General features: G+C 45.4%; 1 protein-coding gene across 5 annotated transcripts in view; it reads left to right on the top strand.

Annotated features, from left to right (window-relative positions):
- The first annotated feature begins 5,415 nt into the window (after positions 1 to 5,415).
- Positions 5,416 to 20,093, top strand: part of LOC137360041 (amine sulfotransferase-like) — a 49,067-nt gene continuing 34,389 nt past the window's right edge. For 2 of the 5 annotated variants that reach the window (XM_068025645.1, XM_068025643.1), the window contains exon 1: positions 5,812 to 5,883. Coding sequence is in view for 1 of the 5 variants with exons in the window: in XM_068025634.1 (XP_067881735.1) it covers positions 5,817 to 5,883; positions 13,462 to 13,493 (99 nt within the window). In the remaining 4 variants the exon portion in view is untranslated. Of the gene's footprint in view, positions 5,894 to 13,461; positions 13,494 to 20,093 lie in introns of all 5 variants that reach the window. The other 3 variants (XM_068025634.1, XM_068025653.1, XM_068025659.1) reach the window with 3 other exon arrangements.

Here is a 20,093-nt window from a genome sequence, read left to right as displayed (position 1 = left end):
ACCGCATGGATCGGTTGGAGCGGCAACTGGATGCACTTAGGAGCATGCAGGTCGCAGAAAGTGTCATACACAGGAGTTTTAGAAAAGTGGTTACACCCAAGGTGCAGACAGATAGACGGGTGACCGCAAGAAGGGGCAGGCAGTCAGTGCAGGAATCCCCTATGGCTATCCCCCTCTCTAACAAGTATACTGTTTTGGATACTGTTGGGGGGAATGGCCTATTAGGGGAAAACAGCAGCAGCCAGAGCAGTGGCACCACAGCTGGCACTGTTGTTCAGCAGGGAGGGACAAAGCGCAGAAGAGCAATAGTTATCGGGGACTCTATAGTCAGGGGCACAGATAGGCACTTCTGCGGACGTGAAAGAGACTCCTGGATGGTATGTTGCCTCACTGGTGCCAGGGTCAAGGATGTCTCTGAACGGACAGGGGGCATTCTGAAGGGGGAGGGTGAACAGCCAGAGGTTGTGGTACACATCGGTGCAAATGACATAGGCAGGAAGAGTGACGAGGTCTTGCAGGAGGAGTTCAGAGAGTTAGGTAGGAAGTTAAAAGACAGGACCTCTAGGGTTGTAATCTCGGGATTACTCCGTGTGCCACGTGCCAGTGAGGCTAGAAATAGGAAGATAGTGCAGCTAAACATGTGGCTGAACAGCTGGTGTAGAAGGGAGGGTTTCAGATATCTGGACCATTGGGATCCCTTCAGGGACAGATGGGACCTGTACAAGAAGGACGGGTTGCATCTAAACTGGAGGGGCACAAATATCCTGGCTGCGAGGTTTGCTAGCGTCAGTCGGGAGGGTTTAAACTAGTGTGGCAGGGGGGTGGGAACCAGAGCAGTAGGACAGCAAGTGAAATAAATGAGGGGGAACTAGTAAATAAGGCCAGTAAGACTAAGAGGAAGAGCAGGCAGGGAGATGTTGCGGAGCACAGCGGGACTGGTGGTCTGAAGTGCATTGGTTTCAATGCGAGAAGTATAACAGGTAAGGCAGATGAACTTGGATCTTGCATTAGTACTTGGATCTATGATGTTGTTGCTATTCCAGAGACTTGGTTGAGGGAAGGACAAGATTGGCAGCTAAATGTTCCAGGATTTAGAAGCTTCAGGCAGGATAGAGGGGGATGTAAAAGGGGTGGGGGAGTTGCATTACTTGTTAAGGAGAATATCACAGCTGTACTGCGGGAGAACACCTCGGAGGGATCATGCAGCGAGGCAATATGGGTAGAGCTCAGGAATAGGAAAGGTGCAGTCGCAATGTGGGGGGTTTTCTACAGGCCTCCCAACAGCCAGCAGGAAGTAGAGGAGCAGATATGTAGACAGATTTTGGAAAGATGTAAAGGTAACAGGGTTGTAGTGGTGGGTGATTTTAACTTCCCCTATTTTGACTGGGACTCACTTCGTGCTAGGGGCTTGGATGGGTCAGAATTTGTAAGGAGCATCCAGGAGGGCTTCTTGAAACAGTATGTAGATAGTCCAACCAGGGATGGGGCCGTACTGGACCTGGTATTGGGGAATAAGCCTGGCCAGGTGGTCGAAGTTTCAGTAGGGGAGCATTTCGGGAACAGTGACCATAATTCCATAAGTTTTAAGGTACTTGTGGATAAGGATAAGAATAGTCCTCGGGTGAAGGTGCTAAACTGGGGGAAGGCCAATTATAACAATACTAGGCAGGAACTGAAGAATTTAGACTGGGGGCAGCTGTTTCAGGGTAAATCAACATCTGACATGTGGGAGTCTTTCAAATGTCAGTTGATTAGAATCCAGGACCAGCATGTTCCTGTGAGGAAGAAGGATAAGTTTGGCAAGTTTCGGGAACCTTGGATAACACGGGACATTGTGAGCCCAGTCAAAAAGAAAAAGGAAGCATTCGTAAGGGCTGGAAGGCTAGGAACAGACGAATCCCTTGAGGAATATAAAGACAGTAGGAAGGAATGTAAGCAAGGAGTCAGGAGGGCTAAAAGGGTCATGAAAAGTCATTAGCAAACAGGATTAAGGAAAATCCCAAGGCTTTTTGTACGTATATAAAGAGCAAGAGGGTAACTAGGGAAAGGGTTGGCCCACTCAAGGACAGAGAAGGGAATCTATGTGTGGAGCCAGAGGAAATGGGCGAGGTACTAAATGAGTACTTTCCATCAGTATTCATCAAAGAGAAGGACTTTGTGGATGATGAGCCGAGGGAAGGGAGTGTAGATAATCTCAGTCATCTCATTATCGAAAAGGAGGAGGTGTTGGGTGTCTTGCAGAACATTAAAGTAGATAAGTCCCCAGGGCCTGATGGGATCAACCCCAGAATACTGAGGGAGGCAAGGGAAGAAATTGCTGGGGCCTTGACAGAAATCTTTGCATCCTCATTGGCTACAGGTGAGGTCCCAGAGGACAGGTGAATAGCCAATGTTGTTCCTTTGCTTAAGAAGGGTAGCAAGGATAATCCAGGAAATGAAAGGCCGGTGAGCCTTCCGTCAGTGGTAGGGAAATTATTAGAGAGGGTTCTTCGGGACAGGATTTACTCTTATTACACTTATTAGTGAGAGGCAGCATGGTTTTGTGAAGGGAAGGTCGTGTCTCACTAATTTGATTGAGTGTTTTGAGGAAGTGATGAAGACGATTGATGAAGGAAGGGCAGTGGATGTTATCTATATGTACTTTAGTAAAGCCTTTGACAAGGTCCCGCATGGCAGACTGGTACAAAAGGTGAAGTCACACGGGATCAGAGGTGAGCTGGCAAGATGGATACAGAACTGGCTCGGTCACAGAAGACAGAGGGTATCAGTGGAAGGGTGCTTTTCTGAATGGAGGGATGTGACTAGTGGTGTTCCACAGGGATCAGTGCTGGGACCTTTGCTGTTTGTAGTATATATAAATGATTTGGAGGAAAATGTAGCTAGTCTGATTAGTAAGTTTGCGGACGACACAAAGGTTGGTGGAGTTGCGGACAGTGATGAGGATTGTCAAAGGATACAGCAGGATATAGTTCGGTTGGAGACTTGGGCGGAGAAATGGCAGATGGAGTTTAATCCAGACAAATATGAGGTAATGCATTTTGGAAGGTCTAATGCAGGTGGGAAGTATACAGTAAATGGCAGAACCCTTAGGAGTATTGACAGGCAGAGAGATCTGGGCGTACAGGTCCACAGGTCACTGAAAGTGGCAACGCAGGTGGATAAGGTAGTCAAGAAGGCATACGGCATGCTTGCCTTCATCGGTCGGGGCATAGGGAATAAAAATTGGCAAGTCATGCTGCAGCTGTACAGAACTTTAGTTAGGCCACACTTAGAATATTGCGTGCAATTCTGGTCGCCACACCAGCAGAAGGACGTGGAGGCTTTGGAGAGGGTACAAAAGAGGTTTACCAGGATGTTGCCTCGTCTGGAGGGTATTAGCTATGAGGAGAGGTTGGATAAACTCGAATTGTTTTCACTGGAACGACGGAGGTGGAGGGGCGACATGATAGAGGTTTACAAAGTTATGAGCGGCATGGCAGAGTGGATAGTCAGAAGCTTTTTCCCAGGGTGGAAGAGTCAGTTACTTGGGGACATAGGTTTAAGGTGAGAGGGGCAAAGTTTAGAGGGGATGTGCGAGGCAAGTTCTTTACACAGAGGGTGGTGAGTGCCTGGAACCTGCTGCCAGGGGAGGTGGTGGAAGCAGGTACAATAGCGACGTTTAAGAGGCATCTTGACAAATACATGAATAGGAAGGGAATAGAGGGATCCGGTCCCCGGAAGTGCAGAAGGTTTTAATTTAGGCAGGCATCAAGATCGGTGCAGGCTTGGAGGGCCGAATGGCCTGTTCCTGTGCTGTATTGTTCTTTGTTCTAAATATATTCAACGTTGGAGCATCCACAACCCTCTGGGGTAGAGAATTCTGAAGATTCACAACCCTTTGAGTGAAGAAATTTCTTCTCATCACAATCCTAAATAATTGGTCCTTTATCCAGAGACTGTGCCCTCATGTTTTAGATTCCCCAGCCAGGGGAAACAATGTCTCAGTATCTACCCTGTCAGCACCTTCATAATGTAGAATGTTTCAATGAGATCACCTCTCATTCTTCTGAACTCCAGAGAATATAGATCCAATTTACTCAGCCTTTCATCATAGGACAACCCTCTCATCCCAGGGACCAATCTAGTGAACATTCACTGTACTGCCTCCAATGCAAGTATATCCTTCCTTAAATATGGAGAACAAAATTGCACACAGTGGGCTCGATTTATTGGAGCTGGCAGGGCTCCCAGTGCCAGGCTGAAAAGGCGGTGGGAATCCCGCCTCAATCACTCGCAGGCTGTCCCAACCCACTCTATTTATTAGAGGACTAGCAGCTCAGAAGTATCGGCAGGATCACTGGGAGCGGTGGCCACTGCTGGTACTGCAGGAGACCTTGGAACCAGGCCCAGCGCTGGAGACCCAGACCTCAAGTAAATGAGGCGGGGTTGCCGGGGTTGTCTGACAGGCCTTGGCGATGGGGGTAGGGAAGGTGGGCATTGAGTGCAGGGTGGGGGGGGGGGGTTGAGGGAGGTGGGGTGTTTGCTGGTGTAGGCCCTCCATAGGCCACAGAATGCCTACAGAGGAGGGCACCCTCACAAAGCATGAGGGAGGTCACCTCGTTTAACTGGGCAACTTCCCCGTGTGACAGAGGCCCTCAGTGCCCCCCTCTCCCACCACTGGTTTAATCCCAGCGGCATTGGAAGAGGCCCTTAATTGGGGTTAATTGCCCAGCTCAGGCTCTCAATTAGCGGTGGGTCAGGAAGGCCATTTATAGGTTCCCCTGACTAAATTTTGGTGGAGGTGGGATGGTGGCAGGAACTCCCCCACCACCATCCTGCCTGATTTTATGCTCTCCCCACCTCCAAATCCACCACGGGGGAGAGTATAAAATTCCCCTGCATGTCTAGCACGTGGCACTGGTAGTAATCCTGAGATCACTACCTTTGAGGTCCTGCTTTTCAACTTACTTCCTAGCTCCCTATATTCTGTTTTTAGGACCTCATCCTTTTTTTTTACCTATGTCGTTAGTACCAATGTGTACCACGACCACTGGCTGTTCACCCTCCCCCTTCAGAATGTCCTGTAACCACTCTGAGACATCCTTGACCCTAGCACCAGGGAGGCAACATACCATCCTGGAATCTCTTTTGCGGCCACAGAAACACCTATCTATTCCCCTTACAATTGAATCCCCTATAACTATTGCATTCCCACATTTTTTACTCCTCCCCTGTGCAGCAGAGCCAACCGTGGTGCAACGAATTTGGCTGTTGAGGCCATTCCCCCCCAACAGTATTCAAAACAGTATATCTGTTTTGCAGGGGAATAGCCACAGGAGATTCTTGAACTGCCTGCCTCGTCCTCTTGCTCTGCCTGGTGGTCACCCACTTCCTTCCTGCCTGTGGAGTCTGAGCCTGCGGTGTGACCACCTCTCTACGTGCTATCCACAATACTCTCCACTTTGTGGATGCTCCACAGTGTCCGTAGCTGCCGCTCTAGCTCCGAAACCTGGGCTTCCATGAGCTGCAGCTGGAGACACTTCCTGGGCTTCCGACATGGAGCACGAGGAACACACCAAGGCTTTGAGCTCTCCTGCCATGACTTAACCCTTTAAATTAAACCCTTTGGAAGATCTTAATATCAAATAATATCAATTACTCTAGGGCTCTTCTTCCCTGGTCCTCGTTACTACAGAACTCCCTAAAAAAACTACTTACTGGATATGAAAAAAAACTGTAAACCTTTCTTATCTTAGGTACTTACCCAGCTATTTAGAACTATTACCTAACAGCTGTGACTCACCAACTAATCACCTTCTCGCTTTCCTGTGGCGTCAATGTTGACTTTCCCCTCCCAAAACTCCGGTGCGTTGGAACAGGTCCGACTGCTGTCCGCTCCTGAAGGTAAGTGAAGGTTTGGAGTCTTTTGTTCACTTTTGTAGAAATTTAGGAGATTGACCAGTTGTGTGAAAGAGGTTTTAGATTTTTTTGTTAGATTTTAGAGATACAGCACTGAAACAGGCCCTTCGGCCCACCGAGCCTGTGCCGACCATTAACCACCCATTTATACTAATCCTACACTAATCCCTGCCTGTGTGGAGTTTGCAAGTTCTCCCTGTGTCTGCGTGGGTTTCCTCCGGGTGCTCCGGTTTCCTCCCACATATCAGCCTGTGACTGTAATTGCTGATGCTGTGTTGCAGACACTTTGCAGTAGAGCAGAAAGCATCAGGTGTGACATTGAGAAACACAATATAAATGGATCACCTGAGCGACAGATTTATCTGTTCCTCCTTGTTCACCAGACCCAATAATATAAGCTGCCAACTGAAGGGGAGTTGTCCGCGAATTGGTTCTCCAGCCTGTGTAGTTCAGGGCAAGGAAGGGGCTCTGTTAAAGTGAATAAACCAGAGACTGAAACTGTGCTCTCAGGTCAGATCGTTATAGTTGAATTTCCAGGCAGAGCCACTGGGTGACAGCACCACTCTGGGTCCAATCACATATTCAGCACCAGCTTTTAGTTCATGTAAGACTTTTCTTGGCAGACCCCTTGAAACCTTTTCGCGCGCGATCCCTTAGCGGGCCTCAAACCCCCGGTTGAGAGCCCCAAATTACATGACTTTTTGTGAAAGTAGAAAGGAGGAGCGGATGAGGGATGTGATTGTTATTTTAGTCCAGTGTGGGTGACTCAGTGAACCTTTGAGCTATTAATTCATGGTTGGTATCCGGAGCAGCAATGTGATCAGCAGCTCTGGTGTTGGGAGCTGCATCATGTTCTTCCTCCTCTTCCTCATCCTCCTCCTGTCCAGTGGAATCCTCCTTGTTCCTCCTGAACCTCTTGTCCTCGCTTCTGTGCTATGTGGTGCAGAATGCAGCACAAAACAATTATACTGGAGCCCCTCGCTGACAGGTACTGAAGGGTACCTTCAGGACCTGTCCAGGCACCTGAAGAACATCTGGAGCATGCCAATGGCTTGCTCAATGACACATCTGGTTGTCATATGGCTTGTGTGATAGTGCTCTTGGTATTCGTTTTTGGGATTCCTCAGAGGTATGATTGGACAGTGTCAGGCGAACCCCCCACCTGTCAAGACTGAGGCACATATTATTTCGCCACATGAACATTAAAACTTAAAATTGAAAGCCCCTGACTGGAAATACATTTGCATAGTAACAGACATTGTTGGAACAATGGGAACCCAGTCCTTGCTTCCCCAATACACAGAAGAAGTGGTCGGACCAGTTTTAGTTACATGACTAACTGGCTGTTGCAGAGGTTTGAACTGAGAGTTTTAAATTGGAGAAAACAGTATTTGAAATCAGAAAGTTCCTGGCTCCTGGTTTGAGAACATTTCTCTCCTGTCTACTCTCATCTCGCTCACACCAGCTTCGGAAATCATTGAAGACATATGAACACTAAGGGAGAAAAGTCTCCTACAGTGAACAAGGTTTAAGAAGAATACTGTGCCCCAACGGAAAGTAAGAGCTCTCTACAATCAAGGACTCTACGTCGAGCTGGAAACACAGCATAGTAAACAAGAAACTCTTCTGAAATTGCCTCAAACCTCTCCATTTTATTTTTTTTCTCTTTTCTGTCCCTATTTGCATGTGTGTATCGTGTGTGCCTGCTATCATGGGCGTGTCGTATATCCGTAGCAGTTAACTGTATTAGAGTTTGAGTTTAAGGTTTAATAAATTTCACTTTCCTTCTTTAAACCAAAGAAATCCTGTTTATGCTTATTTCTTTGCCTTATAATTGGAAAGCTGTGAACAAGGATTCACAAAGGGAGAGCTCAAAACACAATGTGTTTTAAAATTAAACCCTGTTACACTTAGAGCAGGTGAAGACAGTAACAGATCCCTAGACACCTTTCTCACCTGGTCATAACAACAGTTTGTCAGGATCTGGTTCCAGATATGAACATGATAGGGATGTTGGACTGCCACAGTATGAAAACATCATGGCAGCTTCCAAGAATCTGACGCAGACCTGCATGAACCTTTTCTTGCAGTTGCTGGCTCAATGTCTTGGAGTACCTGACCTAACACAATTGTGGGAAAATAATCAGCACAACAACTTAAGGAGAAGGACCACCACCACTTTCCTAGAACAGCTAAGGATGGGCAATAAATGTGACCTTACCAGTGCCACCCACATTCTGAGACCAAATTTCCTTTTTCTGCCTGGCAGAAGCTGAAAGGCTGCAATACCGATAAAAGTTGACCTTGGTGGTTGTCCTTAGCCTCCACAGATTGGAGAATCTGTGCAGGATCTGTCAGCAACTTCTTCACACTTGCAAACAGATTATATGCTTTATTTCAGGGCCAGCAAGGATGATCAGCAGAAACTGAGAGCTTTAAGAAATTGTTTATCAAGGGCAGCCAGAAGAACCCAAAGACAATGTTTATTACCACTACTGCAGGCTTTTCCTCTTTTGCTTTTGGGTATACACACATTCTGAGGGGCATTCCTCAGTCAGGTGTACATCAAGGCCATGCTGATAACCTGAACCCAGAAGTACGAGTGGATTCTGATTTGTTCAGGCAGAGCACATCTCAGGTGTATTTGGCCTGACATGCACTTCAATAGGGTCAGAGGAAGGAAAATTGACTCACCATTGATATAAACAGTGCAATCACCATCAGAGTTTGTAAAAGCTTCACACCGTTTGTTAGCTCAGTGCTGGGAATCCAGCACAAAGGGAAGACACAATGGCATTAATATTTCCGAGGAGGCAGGGAAGGTGCACTCATGGCTGACTTCATTCTTCTTTTTCTTCTTTGGCCTCCTTGTCTCGAGAGACAGTGGGTATGCACCAAGAGGTGGTCAGTGGTTTGTGCAGCAGCGTCTGGAGTGGCTATAAAGGCCAATTCTAGAGTGACAGACTCTTCCACAGGCTCTGCAGATAAAATTGGATGTCGGGGCTGTTACACAGTTGGCTTTCCCCTTGTGCTTCTGTCTTTTTTCCTGCCAACTGCTAAGTCTCTTCGACTCGCCTCTCTTTAGCCCTGCTTTTACAGCTGCCCGCCAGCTCTGGCGATCACTGGCAACTAACTCCCACGACTTGTGGTCAATGTCGCAGGACTTCATTTCACGTTTGCAGATGTCTTTAAAGCAGAGACATGGATGGCTGGTGGGTCTGATACCAGTGGTGAGCTCGCTGTACAATGCGTCCTTGGGGATCCTACCATCTTCCATGCGGCTCCCATAGCCAAGCCATCTCAAGCAGGTTCATTAGGGCATATATGCTGGGGATGTTGGTCACCTTGAGGACTTCTGCGTTGGAGATACGGTCCTGCCACCAGATGCCAAGGATTCTCCGGAGACGGTGAAGATGGAATGAGTTGAGACGTCGCTCTTAGCTGACATATGTTGTCCAGGCCTCGCTGCCGTAGAGCAAGGTACTGAGGACACAGGCTTGAAACACTCAGACTTTTGTGTTCTGTGTCAGTGCGCCATTTTCCCACACCCTCTCGGCCAGTCTGCACATAGCAGCTGACGCCTTTCCCATGCGCTTGTTGATTTCTGCATCGAGCGACAGGTTACTGGTGACAGTTGAGTCTAGGTAGGTGAACTCTTGAACCACTTCCAGAGCATGGTCGCCAGTATTGATGGATGGAGCATTTCTGATGTCCTGTCCCACGATGTTCGTTTTCTTGAGGCTGAGGGTTAGGCCAAATTCGTTGCAGGCAGCCGCAATCCTGTCGATGAGTCTCTGCAGGCACTCTTCCGTGTGGGATGTTAATGCAGCATCGTCAGCAAAGAGGAGTTCCCTGATGAGGACTTTCCGTACTTTGGTTTTCGCTCTAAGACAGGCAAGATTGAACAACCTGCCATCTGATCTTGTGTGGAGGAAAATTCCTTCTTCAGAAGACTTAAACGCATGTGAGAGCAGCAGTGAGGACTGGGGATGTTGGCCGCCTCGAGGACTTCTGCGATGGAGATACGGTCCTGCCACCTGATGCCAAGGATTCTCCAGAGACAGCGAAGATGGAATGCGTTGAGACATCGCATTACTGTCTTCTTAACACAAGCACTAAAGAACAAAGGCAGGAGACACATGGCATTACGATCGCTGAATCCCCCACTATCAACATCCTGGGGGATACCATTGACCATAAACTGAACTGGAGTAGCCATATAAATACCGTGGCTACAAGCGCAAGTCAGAGGCTAGGAATCCTGTGGCGAGTAACTCCCCAAAGACTGTCCAGCATCTACAAGGCACAAGTCAGGAGCGTGATGGAATACTCTCCACTTGCCTGGATGGGTGCAGCTCCAATAACACTCAAGAAGCTCGACACCATCCAGGACAAAACAGCCCACTTGATTGGCACCCCATCCATAAACATTCACTCCTTCCACCACCGACGCACAGTGGCGACAGTGTGTACCATCTACAAGATGCACTGCAGCAACACTCCAAGGCTCCTTAGACAGCACCTTCCAAACCCGCGACCTCCACCACCTAGAAGGACAAGGGCAGCAAATGCATGGGAACACCAGCATCTGCAAGTTCCCCTCCAAGCCACACCCCATCCTGACTTGGAACTATATTGCCATACCTTCACTGTCGCTGGGTGAAATCCTGGAACTCCCTTCCGAATAGCACTGTGGGTGTACCTAACCCCATGGACTGCAGTGGTTCAAGAAGGCAGCTCACCACCACCTTCTCCAGGGCAATTAGGGATGCGCAATAAATGCTGGCCCAGCCAGCATTGCCTACACCCCGTGAATGAATAAAAAAAAAACAATATTACATTATACTACATCTGTCCACAAGTCTCTGACTTCTCTTTTCAGATTGATAATTGCTGTGGCTTTTTTTTCAAGTCTTCCATCACGTGTTCTTCTTTCTGTCGAAGGGGTTTGAGGTCTTGAGTCTTCTCGTTTCTCCTTCTGACTTTGCAGTGCTTGAGTAGAACTATTGGATGACTCAAGTTCTTCATTTGGGTTGTCCTATTGGTTACTTGATGATTGCAGCATCACTGGTTCATCAAACTTTTGAGATGATTGATCCTGTTGCATTTACTGCTTCTTTGGGATCATCACCAATGACCTACTGTTTCTTTTTATCATCCCTTGGATGATACAAGGCACAAGTGATGAGCCAGCCCAGCAGATCAGTGCAAAAAATAAGGCTCTAACCCAAACTGATGTCCCTGGTTGGATGTCTGACAAGTTTCTTGCTCTGTGACATCTGTCATCATTTTCTGATTGATTCGACTGCTCTCTATTCTCTCTCGCCCTCACTTTTTCCAAGTCTTCTGCACTTACTTGTGATTTCTGTGTATTTGGGGGCGTAGGAAGTTTGGTCTTCAACCTTCTTCCCTTTAACAATTCACATGGGGCTGAACCATTCTGAAGAAGTGTCGATAAACTAAAAGTGCTAGTTGAAGATCTTCATTCTTTTTAACAATGCCTCCACAGTCTTTACACCTTTCTGTTCTTCGCATTAGCCTGAGGGTATATTGGTGAACTAGTGACATGGACAAAGCCATATACTTCTGTAAAATCTCTGAAGCATTTATTTGCAAATTGTGGCCCATTGTCAGATATTACAATATCTGGAATTCGTGCGTAGCAAACATTTCTCTCAAGGATGTGATTACAGCTTCTGAACATTGACCTTGTAGTTGTTTAACTTCAATCCTCCTTGAATAATAATCAACAACTAATAGGAATATTTGACTCATGTTCAAAAGGACCCATTCCTAGTTGCTCCCATGGTCTGGATGGAAAAGAAGATGACATGAGTGATTCTTTCATCTCCTGTTGATTGATAGTACACGTGATACATCTCAATATCGTCTCTTCAGTTTCTTTCCATTATATGGAATGTTTTGCCCTTGCTCTACTCTTGGTAATTCCCAAATGTCCTTGGTGTAATCTCTCAAAGATACCTAATCTCAATGCTCTAGCGATAACAAATCTCTCATCGTAGATCAGTAAATCATCAACAATGCTTCGATGACCCCTCTGTTCATAATATTGTCTCAGAACAGGGACATATACCATACAATCAATATTCCCTGATTTTCATACATTGTTTGTTTTCTGCACATTCCTGATCTCACTCAGTTTCTGAACTGTCGCAGGCAAAGTTGTTGTCGTCAAAGCAAAAACTTCTACTTCTTCCAGATGCAATATATCTTGTTCTTCTCGTCTTGCAGCTGAAATACGTGATTAAGTGTCAGATCACAATCTGCTGTTTTCCTGGAACGTATTCAATTTTGGCATCAAATCTCATCAGTCTTAATCTGAACATCTGTACTCTTGGAGGTAATTTCACAAGCTCCTTTGAGTTGAAAAGAAGTTTATGATCTGTTTCGATTTTGAAATGAAGACTTAGGATGTAATCTGAAAATTTTTCACATGCCCAAGTTGCTGCCAAAGTTTCCTTTTCTATTACTGCATATCTCTGTTCAGTTTCAGTTAATGAACGAGAAACAAAATATACAGGTCTGCATCTCCCATCTGTCTGGACTTAAAATTAGACTGCTCCTAATCCTGTTGTTAATGCATCCGCAGCTATAATGGTGAATAGCTTCGGATCATAATACGCTAACACTTCTGATGATACTGGCATTTTTGATTTTCTCAAAGGATTATTGTTGGGCTTCTTTCTAACACCAAACATTATCACTTTTCAACAACTGCCATAATGGTTTTCTCTTTTACTGCGATAGAGAATTCCAAAGGTTTGCAAAATATGAGCCATGAAGGCACAAAAATATTACCAATTTTTTATCCATCCCTAGCAATTAAAAATCAGTTAAAACAGCAGAAATCATTAGCAATGCCACTATATCACTTTAAATACTCTGTGAGGCAATCCTGTCGTACAGAATGTCTTCAGATCATTGTCAAGGTCACACAGTCCAGTACTGCCAAGATGCTTAAGTAATCAGAATCATCTCAGATCATCGAGTTCTTGACATTGGTCAGAAATTCAAAAATGCCTATTATTTATGTGATGGCCACATATGGGGAACTAGAGATATTCACACAATTTACAACAACCAGAATTTCACCACAGCCATAACAAAAGTCTAGTTTTCACAATTTAACCTTAACAACTCCAATTTCATTCAGTATTGTAAACTAAATGTAATACAGCTTGGAAAAGAGAGAAGAGCCCCATCCAGTGAGGAAACATTCACACATGCTGTGTAAAGAGATGTTAACATTCACACTGAAAACAAAACATAACTCCCGTCAAAAAGAGAAACAGGCCTGAATTTCAGCTCAGAGTGATGTACCATTCAGGGTGGGATCTGTTTTGAGGTTGGGAAAGCAAAGGTTTCTTGAACATCTCAAGGTTTTGAACTTTAATTATTTTACTGATGTGAAGTCATTGACCTGAAATATTAACTTTTTCTCTCTCCACGGATGCTGTCCTGATCTGCTTATAATTTCCAGCATTTTCAGTTTATATTTCAGAAATCCAGCATTTGTAAATTTTGTTCCATATTTTTCTTTAGGTTTTCTGATCACAGCCAGATTGATTGAGCAGGTAGGTTGAGAGGGGGTGGGGTGAGGCAGGGTTGGAAGAGATTGTGGGGGGAATGAATCACAGTTGTTGGGTGGGGAAATTCCGATATCTGTGGGGAGGGGTCTGGGGGTTGGTGGTTCTGTTATGATCCCATTTTATACTGTTTCAAAAGCTCAAGCTCACAGTCTATGTCCTCAACCAAACCTGTTATCTCCTGCACAATTTTGATCATTCTCTCAACTTGGCTTGGCCACCTTTATATCACGTGCTTTCTTTGCAGGGCATTAGGTGCCTCAGTAAACCGATGACAACATCTGAGAAAAAAGCTTTGTTAAATGTAACTACATGAACATGACATTTTTTAGTTTATTTCTGAATCTTCCTTTAAAAACCCAGGCATTTTGATGAACATTATGTATTGTACATCTTCTTCTTCTTCTTCTTCTTTGGCCTCCTTGTCTTGAGAGACAATGGGTAAGCGCCTGGAGGTGGTCAGTGGTTTGTGGAGCAGCGCCTGGAGTGGCTATAAAGGCCAATTCTAGAGTGACAGACTCTTCCACAGGTGCTGCAGATAAAATTGGTTGTCGGGGCTGTTACACAGTTGGCTCTCTCCTTGATCTTCTGTCTTTTTTCCTGCCAACTGTTAAGTCTCTTCGACTCACCACGCTTTAGCCCTGCCTTTATGGTTGCCCGCCAGCTCTGGCGATTGCTGGCAACTGACTCCCACGACTTGTGATCAATACATGGAGTTGCACAAACCAGTCAGTTTCACTATTGTTAGCCTAATTTGAAGGAAGGAAAACGAACCATAAGAACTTTGAGTTAATCTGTGAATAGAAACATAGATTTTGCAGCACAGAATGAAGCCATTTGATCCAATGTGCCTCTGTCAACTCTCTGAAAGAGCTTTCCACTTCAAATTATGCCCCTGCTCACTTTTTTAAATACTGCAAATGAGGCATGGTATTTGGCATATAGTTAAGTAACAAACAAAACTACAACACAAAATATTCCAAAATTTATCTTTACTGGTCATTGCTGTGTCAGTACTTGTATTATGATTTCTCAGTTCTACAGCAGGGATGCAAATCTGTCAACTGAGCAAAACAGCTGTATAAATTTGGCATTGCAAGTTTCCACATACTGGGCTGAATTTTATTCGGGCGCTGCGCTCTGCGACAGCACCCTTTAAACTCAGCGAAGTGCCCACATTCAGCGGCCGCCGAGGAGTCCCCGCGATATTTCGCGTGGGGACTCATTTAAATAGTGGAGGCGAAGCGCCTGCCCCCGATATAGTAGAGACAGTGGTCGCCACATCCCCGGCAATGGCGTCCGGCACCACTGCGCAGGTGCCGCGCTATTTTTAAAGGGCTCTAAGCCCTGAGCAGCAATTTCAATGTTTAAAGGGACCAGAAATTTAATTTTTAGTAAAAACATTAAATTACACATAAAAGCGCCATTTCCACCACCCAATGATCACACAATAGATTTATTTCCCTCTCCCCCCGCCTCCCCAAAAACCATTCTTGACAGTCCCGAACTTTAAACCCCAAACTTTGCACTCTTTGCCCTTCAACGCATCCCCACCATCCCTACAGCCAATGAAAATTGTTTTCCCTGCCCCTCCACCCCTCCCGCCCTGAAAATTTTATTCCTCCCCCTTCCCCACCAGGTTCTCGCCTAGGAACTCCGTTCAGAGTTCCGAAGGCGTGCGAAGGCCAAACGGAAGCCGTAAAATTGGTGGGACGGCTGTCGCCTGCGGGTGAGTTAATTTACTTTTCGTTAGGGTTCATTTTAATACGGAGATGAAGGGCCCACCACCTGGCAATAAGTGGCGGACCCTTCTCGACGTCGCGGGCCGAGGTGGGCCTCTCCCCGTAGAATTTTACCAGCCCCCACGCCGTGACCCGTGGCGTCGAGGGTCCAGTAAAATTCAGCCCACTGTTACTGAAATATTGTTTTGATACCCCTTTAGAGAATTTTTATGTACATATCACAGTTTCATCCCAGTCAGATTAATGTTTTTCATGAAGCTGTTTCATGCTTAAATATTAATTCTCCTTTTAATGGATATTTTTTTATCAGCATTTAATTTTAAACTAACATTTGATTGCTTATGTCAAATACTGTGCAAATGAAACATTTTTGGGTGAGTGATCTTTTAGAAGTGGTGACACGGGAGTAATCAAGTGATACACTTTTCTCCTGTATATGGGAAGGGTTTATTGAGTAAAGGGTGATGGGAATACTGAAAATCCAGCTAAGAGTCAAGTTATTTTCTTAGTTTCCCCTTTGGAACCACTATAACTGTCTCTCTCAACATTTTCAACATTTCAAGTCAATAACAACAACTTGTATTTATATAGCACCTTTAACGTAGTGAAATGTCCCAAGATGCTTCACAGGAATGTTAGCAAACATAATTTGACACTGAGCCACATAAGGAGATATTTGAGCAGATGACCAAAAGCTTGGTCAAAAAGGTAGGTTTTACAGAATATCCTAAAGGAGGAAAGATAGGTAGAGAGGCAGAGAGGTTTGGAGAGGGAATTCCAGAGTTTAGGGCCTCTTCAGCTGAAGGCACAACTGTCAATGATGGCGCAATTAAAATCCAGAATGCCCCAGTGGCCAGAGAAGGAGGAGTGTAGCAATCTCGATGATTGCAGGGCTGGAAGAGGTTGTGGAGATATGAAGAGGTGAAACAAAGGAGGGATTTGGGAATAAGGATAGGAATTTTAAAACTGAGACATTGCTTTATCGGGAGCCAGTGTAAGCTGGTGAGCATAGGGGTGATGTGTGAACAGGATTTGGTATGTAGAAGGACATGGACAGTGGAGTTTTGGAAGCAAAGGATGACCTTTACTTTATGAAGGATGAAAGATGGTATAATCAAGTCTAGAGGTAACAAAGACTTGGATGATGTCTTCAGTAGCAGATGAGCTGTGGCAGAAGCAGTGTCAGGCAATGTTATAGAGATGGATATAGGCAGTCTTGCTGATGGTGCAGATATGTGATCGGAAGTGCCTCTTGGAGTCAAATATGACACCAGAGTTGTAAACAGTCTGGTTAAGTCTCAGACAGTTGCCAGGGAAAGGGAAGAAGTCAGTACCTAAGGAACTAAATTTGAGGCAGGGACTAAGAAAGTGACTTTTCTTTCTACAATATTTAGTTGGAGGAAATTTCTGCTCATCCAGTATTGGATGTCAGATAAGCAATCTGATAATTTAGAGACAGTGAAAGGGTTGAGAGAGGTGATGGTGATGTAGAGCTGTGTGTCATCAGTATACATATGAAATCTGTGTTTTTGGATTTTGTCACTGAGAAGTCCAAGGATAGATCTCTGGGGGACACCAAAGGAACTGGTGCAGGAGCAAGTAGAGAAACCATTACATGTGATTCTCTGGCTATGACTGGATAGATAAGAATGGAACCAGGTGAGAGCAGTCTCACTCAGCTGAATGACAGTGGAGAGATGTTGGAGGTCAACCATGTCAAAGGGGTGGTTTACCATTGTCACTGTCTCATAGGATGTCCTTTTTGACTTTGATAAGAGATGTTTCAGTAATATGGCAGGAGTGGAACCTGACTGCAGGAATTCAAACATGGCGTTCCGGGAAAGATGGGCATCGATTTAGGAGGGGACAACACATTCAAGTCTTTGGAGATGAAAGGGGGGTTAGAGATGCGTTGGTAGTTTGCAAGAATGGTGGGCTCAAGGGTTGGTTTCTTGAACAGAGGAGTGATGATGGTAGACTTGAAGGAGAGGGGGGCAGTACCTGAGGAGAGAAAATCATTAACAACATCAGCTAACATGGGTACCAGGAAGGGAAGTTGGGTGGTCAGCAGTTCAGTGGGAACAAGGTTAAGGGAGTGGAAGGTGGGCCTCATGGAAAGGATAAAATCAGAGAGGGCAGGGGGGGAAATGCTAGAGAAAAATGTGAGTTCAGAACTAGTGCAGGGGACTAGAGGAAGTTTGGCCAGATGGACCAGAGGAAGGGAGGGAAGTGGCCGAGAAAAAGAAGTCCATTAACTTCTCGCACTTCTTGTTGGAAGTAGGGCTGGAGTAGGCAGGGAAGTCAGGTTTAAGAAGATAGAATTTAGTAGAGCAAAAGAAGCCACAGGTTATCTTTGCATTCCTGGATAATTCTGGAATAGTGAGACCTTTCTGTGTGCATTTTGGCTGCTGCGTTTCTTACATTACAGCAATTACACTTCAAAAGTATTTCATTGGCTGTAAAGCACTTTGGAACATCCTGAGGTCCTTTCTTTTTCTTAATCTGGTGTCGAATCCATACATGTACAATGGTGAAAACATCTGACATAAAAATTGTTGGCAAAATGATAAACAATTGATCACAGAATCACAGAATAATACGGTGCAGAAGAGACCCTTCGGCTCATCGAGTCTGCACCAATACATTAAGGACACCTGACCTGTCTACCTAATCCCATTTGCCAGCACTTGGCCCATAGCCTTGTGACCCCTCATAACTGATCCTTCAACTAAGGGGAACAGCTGCTCTCTATCCAGCCTGTCCATGCCCCTCATAATCTTCTACACCTCGATCAGGTCACCCCTCAGTCTTCTCTGCTCCGGTGAAAACAACCAAAGCCTATCCAACCTCTCTTCATAGCTTAAATGTTCCATCCCAGGCAACATCCTGGTGAATCGCCTCTGCACCCCCTGTAATGCAATCACATCCTTCCTATAATGTGGCGACCAGAATTGCACACAGTACTCCAGCTGCGGCCTTACCAAAGTTCTATACAACTCCAACATGACCTCCCTACTTTTGTAATCTATGCCTCGATTGATAAAGGCAAGTGTCCCATATGCCTTTTTCACCACCCTATCAACCTGCCCTTCTGCCTTTAGAGATCTATGGACAAACACGCCAAGGTCCCTTTGTTCCTCAGAACTTCCCAGTGTCAGGCCATTCATTGAATACTTCCGTGTCACATTACTCCTTCCAAAGTGTATCACCTCACACTTTTCAGCGTTAAATTCCATCTGCCACTTTTCTGCCCAATTGACCATCCCATCTATGTCTTCTTGTAACCTAAGACACTCCACCTCACTGTTAACCACTCGGCCAATTTTTGTGTCATCCGCGAACTTACTGATCCTACCCCCCACATAGTCATCTATGTCGTTTATATAAATGACAAACAATAGGGGACCCAGCACAGATCCCTGTGGTACGCCACTGGACACGGGCTTCCAGTCACTAAAACAGCCGTCTGTCATCATTCTCTGTCTCCTACAGCTAAGCCAATTTTGAATCCACCTTATCAAGTTACCTTGTATCCCATGTGCATTTGCTTTCTTGATAAGTCTCCCATGTGGGACCTTGTCAAAGGCTTTGCTGAAATCCATGTAAACTACATCAACTGCACTACCCTCATCTACACACCTGGTCACATGCTCAAAAAATTCAATCAAATTCGTTAGGCATGACCTCCCTCTGACAAAGCCATGCTGACTATTCCTAATCAAATTTTGCCTCTCCAAGTGGAGATAGATTCTCTCCTTCAGAATTTTCTCCAATAGTTTCCTTACCACTGACGTGAGATTCACTCGTCTGTAGTTCGCTGGCTTATCTCTACAACATTTCTTAAATAGTGGGACCACAGTAGCTGTTCTCTAGTCCTCTGGCACCTCCCCCATGGCCAAAGAGGAATTAAAAATTAGGGTCAGAGCCCCTGCAATCTCCACCCTCGCCTCCCACAGCATCCTGGGAGACAAATTGTCTGGACCTGGAGATTTGTCCACTTTTAAGCCTTCCAAAACCTCCAATACCTTGTCACTCCCTATGACAATTTGCTCAAGAACATCACAGTCTCTCTCTCTCTGAATTCCATATCTACATCCTCATTCTCTTGGGTGAAGACAGATGTGAAGTATTCATTCAACACCCTACCAATGTCCTCTGGCTCCACCCACAAATTTCCCCCTTGGTCCCTAATGGGTCCTACTCTTTCCCTGGTTATCCTCTTCCCATTGATATACTTATAAAATATCTTGGGATTTTTCCTACTTTTACCAGCTCTTTGCTCTCCCAATTGCTTTCTTAAGCTCCATCCTACACTTTCTGTACTCCACTAATGCTTCCATTGATTTGCTGTCCTTGTATTTGCTAAAAGCCTCTCTTCCTTCTCATTGTACCCTGAATGTTTCTGGTCATCCATGGTTCTCAGGGCTTGTTGCTCCTACCTATTATCCTAGAGGGAACATGTTGGGCCTGTACCCTCCCCATTTCCTTTTTGAATGCCCCCCACTGCTCTTCTGTAGATTTCCCGACAAGTAACTCTTTCCAGTCTACCTTGGCCAGATCTTGCCTTATTTTACTAAAATTTGCTCTCCCCCAATCCAAAACCTTTTTTTGCAACTTGTCTATTTCTTTCTCCATAACAAGCTTAAATTGTACCATGTTATGGTCACTATCACCAAAATGGTCCCCCACCAACACATCAACCACCTGTCCGGCTTCATTCCCCAGAATTAGATCCAGCACTGCACCCTCCCTTATTGGATCCTCTATATGTTGAGCTAAAGAGTTCTCCTGTATACATTTTAAGAACTCCACTCCATCTAAGCCCTTAACACGATGACTATCCCAA

Source organism: Heterodontus francisci, chromosome 3 (genome assembly GCF_036365525.1).
Source record: "Heterodontus francisci isolate sHetFra1 chromosome 3, sHetFra1.hap1, whole genome shotgun sequence".
In the NCBI taxonomy this organism is placed as follows: Eukaryota; Metazoa; Chordata; class Chondrichthyes; order Heterodontiformes; family Heterodontidae; genus Heterodontus; species Heterodontus francisci.
This window is presented reverse-complemented; position numbering and strand designations above follow the sequence as displayed.